Source organism: Excalfactoria chinensis, chromosome 1 (assembly GCF_039878825.1).
Source record: "Excalfactoria chinensis isolate bCotChi1 chromosome 1, bCotChi1.hap2, whole genome shotgun sequence".
NCBI lineage: Eukaryota > Metazoa > Chordata > Aves > Galliformes > Phasianidae > Excalfactoria > Excalfactoria chinensis.
In genome coordinates this window covers 155,438,895-155,444,894 of record NC_092825.1, presented here as the reverse complement: position 1 = coordinate 155,444,894, position 6,000 = coordinate 155,438,895, and the positions used below count along the sequence as shown (strand labels likewise).

At 45.2% G+C, this 6,000-nt stretch overlaps 1 protein-coding gene across 1 annotated transcript in view; it reads left to right on the top strand.

The window, feature by feature from the left end:
• Positions 1 to 3,302: 3,302 nt before the first annotated feature.
• Positions 3,303 to 6,000, top strand: part of VWA8 (von Willebrand factor A domain containing 8) — a 162,925-nt gene continuing 160,227 nt past the window's right edge. Inside the window, exon 1 of the mRNA XM_072358299.1 lies at positions 3,303 to 3,484. Coding sequence (XP_072214400.1) covers positions 3,340 to 3,484 — 145 coding nt within the window. The 5' untranslated portion in view covers positions 3,303 to 3,339. The remainder of the gene's footprint in view (positions 3,485 to 6,000) is intronic.

Here is a 6,000-nt window from a genome sequence, read left to right as displayed (position 1 = left end):
AAAGAAAAAGATAAGAAAGAAATCAATAATGCCCTTCTCCTTCCTGACTGTTTTAGTTCAGTGCAGCAGTGCAAACAGCATAGCGTAATGCGCAGAGAGATGGCTCTGAACAGATACTGAGAAAGCTAATGGAGTGAATGTTAATTTCTTGAGAGATGTTGTCATACAGAGAGCAAAAATCTTTCAACACTTAACTGAAGAGGTGGTAATTATGCATTCTTTGTCAGTGGAAAATCTGTTATAAACACTATTTGTAGTACATGACCTAGCCTTCACTCATGCCTATTTTATAATACTGCAGAAGAAAAAGGTTAATGTACTAATAATCAAGAGATGCACAGAAAGAAATTGCCAGTGAAAGCTGGTTTAGCAAGAATCAGGAGATAAGGAATGAGTTTACAATAGAGTCTTAGTATCTCAGTGTTGATCCATTCTTGAAACCAACTTAGATTAAAACAGAGGGCAAATTCAGGGTTCAAGTCAACACAGGAACAGCTGTGTATTACCATTCTGATCTGATTTATATTGTTCCAAATTGATTCCATACAAGAGAAGCACCTTCTGGTATTAGAAATACTCTCATTATTGTAAATTAAAGTGGCTCCATGGAAATCGGTACTTCAATTTGTTCAAAACTGATATAAGCCAAAAGAAAACAAGCCAGCCTCTATCTGGTATCTAACAAGCCAACGATGATTGAACACAGCTTGGGAAAACAGCTACAAGTTTTAAACTAAGGAAACGGATTCTGCCTGACTAAAAAGAGATACAAGGTAATCTCTTGAGCTAGGGAAGGAAAATTATCGGTCAGTGAGACCTGTCTCTATGATTTGTCTCTCACTCAGCATTACCAGATGGAACCCACAGCACTGGTGAATGGTGTGAACCCTAATAGACTTCTTTCTCTTTCTGGTCATTGTTTTCAAGGAGTTTAATGACAGGCCTACATTCTAGACAAAGAGGTAACAATAAATGAAGACTGACTGACCTACTTGTGTTACTTCAGTTCAGCCATGAGATTTGGGTAAAAATCAGGCCTCACAACCTAAAGATTTCCTACAAACTTCGGAGAAAAACAGGATTTCATCTCACTTGTCTTCTATCCTGTTGTGTAGGAGAAGTGACTACAAGTAGGAAAAGATGATGCATTGTTCTTTATAGTCTGCACCTGTGTCTAATCGTGTCTTGAAGCTAGAGATCTGCACCAAAGTAGATGACAGCTACTACAGAGAAGAGTCTGGAAGCTGTCAACTCATAGAGGTACTTTCTGAGCTCTCACTCTTTGGAATAAGTTCTTTTCTGTTTAATCAAAGGAAAAGTATTTTTGTTCAGAAACTTCACGTTCCAAATAAGAATGCTGTTAAGCCAGGGAATGAAAATATGAAATAGCTGTTTGTTACCAGTGTTGTAAATCATCTGGGAAAGCCTTGCCAGCACACCAGATGCAGACTGCTAAATCCTTCCACTTCATGACAGGACTGAACTACTTATGGAATCATGCTTTCAGTAAAAAGGAGGGAGCAAGTGCCATGTATGTAAAGCATATACACTTCACTGAACATTCAGTTATGGTTTGCAAGTGAAGCAGATGCTACGTTCAATCAATAATGTAGCACTGTGGACCTAGATAAAATTTCACATGTGGACATATCTATAAAAGAAAAGGCAGGTTCCATAGTCTGATTTCATTAAATTGTGCTATTTTTTAGTGGTTAATAACTGACAATAAAGCATAAAAACAGTGCAACTTTCAAGTTACACATCTGATTGCCTGTCTGTATAAGTATATATATATATATATACACATATACACAGATATATTCAGTAAAATGTCTGCTCATCATTATGCAGAGAGATGGCAATGTTTCCATTCAGCAATAGCTTGACAATCAGTAAAAATACCTTTCTTATGCTAGAAATGGAAATTTGAGGCTGTACTTTAAGCTGAATTTGAAGTTTTGGAAAAGCTGACTAACTTGGAATTTTAAGATAACATTTTAAAAGGCAAAACGTTTTATAGATACATGACTCAGAAAGAGCTGAAATTTAAAGCATTTAGCTTGACAGGTGTATATAGCTACACATACAACGAGGATTTTAAAAAAGGCTTTTTTATGGCGTTAAAGTACCTGTACAAAACCTTATTGTTTCATAGAATCGAGGAAAGGACCCTTAAGAGGCACTTAGTTGAACTCTCCTGCAATGAACAGGGATGCCTACAGCCCATTCAGGTTGCTCAGAGCCCTGTCCAGCCTGGCCTTGAGTGTCTCCAGGGATGGGGCATCCACCACCTCTTTGGGCAACCTGTGCCAGTGCTTCACCACCCGTAGTGTAAAAAACAAACCCACAAAACAAAGGGCATTGATGAGATTCCCCTGGGTCTCGTTCATCGGAGCAGGCTGGGCTCCCTCCCCTCAGGAGGGGTGCTCCAGGCCCTTTATCATCTTGGTGGCCCTCTATTGGACTCTTTCCCATATGTACTCATCTCTCCTGTCCTGGGGGTCCCAGAACTGAACACAGGACTTTGGATGCTATCTCTAGCCTCCAGCATTCAAGATGTCAGTTTACAAGAAATTAGGGCAATGTCTATAAAAGGATGTTTCAATTTAGTTTACCATGCCTCAGACCCAGAAAGCAGGTTCATAAACCTACACTGGGTACTAAGAAAAGAATTTACACAGGCAATGCACTAGCCAATGGGGAACACTGAAGATCATTAAATCTCACCATTCTGAAGTGTTTAGAGCATAATGTTGAGCCGCAGAAATGCGTATAGGACTAAATACTGATAACTAAGAAGATGTTCACCTCAATTGTGAAGAGAGGCTGAGCGAGCCAGGACTGCTCAGCTGGAGAAGCGGAGGCTCAGGGGGGATCTCATCAATGCCCATCAACTCCTGATGGAGGTACCTGAGGCTGCAGCCAGGCTCTGTCAGTGGTGCCCACTGCCAGGATTAGAGGCCATGGGCACAAACCGGAGCACAGGAGGTTCCCTGTGAACACCGGGAGCCCTTCTGTGCTGAGCAGTGGCGGAGCACTGGCACAGGCTGCCCAGAGGTGTGTGATCTCCTCCTTGGGGATCTCCTAGAGCCGCCTGGACGTGGCCCTGGGCACCCCGCTCTGGGTGTCCCTACTGGGGCAGGACCTGGAGCAGAGGGACCCAGAGGGCCCTGCCGTGCTGAGGGGAGGTGAAGGACGCTGATAGCGGAGCTCCCAAGCCGCTCAGCTCCTCGCAGTCTCTGCCCGCCCCGGCCGCCGCTCGGCTCGGCTGCAGTTTCCGGTGGGACTTTGTACGGCAGCGCTTCCCTTCCCCGCCTCGGCCCGGCGCTGCCCGCGGCCATGCAGTCGCGGTTGCTGTGCCTTGGCGGCGGGGCCGGGGCTCCGGCTGCACGCAGGGTCCGCCTGCTCCTACGGCAGGTGCTGGCCGGCGGACCGGCCGCGGCTCGGCCCGGCCGCCTGGAGGTGCGGGCGCTGCACGGCTCAGGTAACCACCCCGCCGCCGCACGTCCACGGCTCCCCTCGGCCTTCTCTATCAGCGGTAGCTGTGAGTGTGGGGCTGACCTTGAGCGTGTGTGTGTGTGTGTGTGTGCCGGGAAGATGACCCGGGCTGCCCCAGAGTGTCCTCTGATGCCCTTTGGGCCTGAGTGGAGCAGAACTGCCTCTCGGAAGTGGTGACATATGCCCATGGTAGCTGGCACTTCTTGGGATGAAAGCCAGAAGCATGAAACTGCTAAATATAGAGTCTACAGTGAACGGCTGTGAGTTAAGGAAACAGAATATTGCCAAAGGGGGTTCTGGTGAGGGGTGCTTTCTGACCACCCCATTAGTGCCGTTTACCTCCATTTCTACTGTTCCACTTTGTGTATTGGTTGACTTCATGTCTGATGTATGTATCTGCTTCCTTCACGAGGAGCCTTTGAAGAACAGATAACTATACAATTCTTGAAACAATTCTTGAATCATAATAACTTTTCTTTTTAATTTTATTTTAAATACGCCTGTCTGTCATCTTGCAGGCCCTGCTGCTCCTTTTGGGCTCACTGAGGTCTGAAGAGGTGATCTGAACTTTTGGATGCAATATGGATTTCTGTTGTTTTCTGTGGGGCTGCACTAACAGCAAGCCTCGATGTTGCACGTCTCTTCGCTACTGACAAGGAAACTATTTCTGTAAGGGCTGGAAGCTGTTAACAGTCAGGCAAAGAGCAAATTGTAGAGCACGCAGTAATTTGGATCTGACATCCCTGCCAGATCTGATTTACTCTCTATGATGGTAGTTTTTAAGCGTAAGGGAGGAACTGTTGTCTGTTTTGACCCGTTTTATGTGAAGGAGTCGTGCTCAGCAGCTTTAACTCTGTCTTTATAGAGCAGATTTGTCTCGCTGGTACGCAGAAGGCCACAGAAGAAGTGCTAGGTCTATTCAGTGGTAAAGTTTGAGAGAAATCTGAAAGGCAACATTCATACTGTTGTCGGTTGCATCCTTATTTATATTTATGGGCTTTGTGATGGCTGCAATTACTCCAGTGATCTAATTTACTGCAAGGCCTTATGCCTGTTGCATCAGCACAGCTGAGAAGGCAGGAAAAGTAGATGGGAACTTTCAAAGCCAGTTGTCCCTGGAAGTGTGTGGAGTTATGCCCGAGTTATTTCAAATTATTCATTTAAGAAAGAAAAGTGGGAAAAACCCCAGTGTCTTTTATGAGACTCACTGATACAGCTGGAAGAAAGGGATGAGCTATCAGGCAGATAAGCTTCTGCGTATTTGTGGTCTTCAGTAGGGTTTCACAGTTGTTCCCACGAGTAAATGTCAGTAAGTAGCTTTCAAATTTCTATGTTTGGCAGTTGTTCATAATTGAACTTTTCCTGTTTAGCAGCTGTTACAGTCAGATCACCCGTTGGTGAGTTTTGCAAGCCTTGCCCATTGTAATCCGTAAGGCTGAAGTCAAAGCTGTACTTTAAGCATCTTCATACAGCTATAAAACACTGTGAGCTGGTGTTCGTGTAAGTAACGCTGACCATAGCATTATGGAAGGGAACCCCAGGGATGCAGTGAGCATCTGTTATCATATGACTAAGGGGATGGAATAGATAGTGCTTTCTACAGAGAGCTAGCAGAGAGCTTCCCACTCCTGGGCCCTCACACTCATGGGGGATTTCAACCATCCAGACATCTCCTGGGAGAGCAGTCTGGTATTTGCACGAGTTCTTAGTAATTTCTAGACAGTGCTGATAACAGTTCTGCAGTGTAAATGCCAGAGAGCCTAGCCAAGGGTAACACTTCATCTGCTGCTCACAAGTAGAGAAGAGCTGGCTGATTTGGTTGTAGATGGTAGCCTGTATCTCTGTGACTGTAAAATGATTGAGCTTGGAAGCTGGAGGAAGGCTGGGAAAGAGAGCAGCAGAATTCAGATTCTAGACTTGGAGAGCACAGACTTCTGCTTTTTCAGGAGACTGGTAGGTGGAATCCCTTGGATAACCACCAAGTGCCCAGGAGGGGGGGACCATTTGTAAAGAAAGCTTAAAGGCAGCTCAAGAAGTAAAGATCCTGTGGTGTAGAATATATCTCAAATAGGAAACACCTATTTGGTGTTTCAGTAGGAAGCCTGCTTGGTCAAGCAGAAAACCTCTCAATGAACTGAAACACAAAAATAAGAGCATCCAGAAATGAAATAAGGGTAGGCAACAGAAGTACTGTTTGCTATGCAGGGACAAAATCGCTGCGCTCTGTCAACAGCAGGTCTTCAGTCCAGAAAGGCCTTAATAAACTTGAGGTTTGGGTCCAGAGGAACCTCAGGAAGTACAAGGAGTAGTGTGAAGTTCTGCCAGTTCTACTTTTACTATGTTAGAGTGCTACGGGCTGGGAAGGGACTGGCTGAGGAGCAGCTTTGCTGAAAAGATTGAAGGGTTGTGGTGGATGTGTGGTCGAATGCGAGCCAACAGTGCCCTCATAGCATAAAGCAAACTACAGGCTTGGCTAGATCAGGAGGAGCAAGGGAGGGTTCA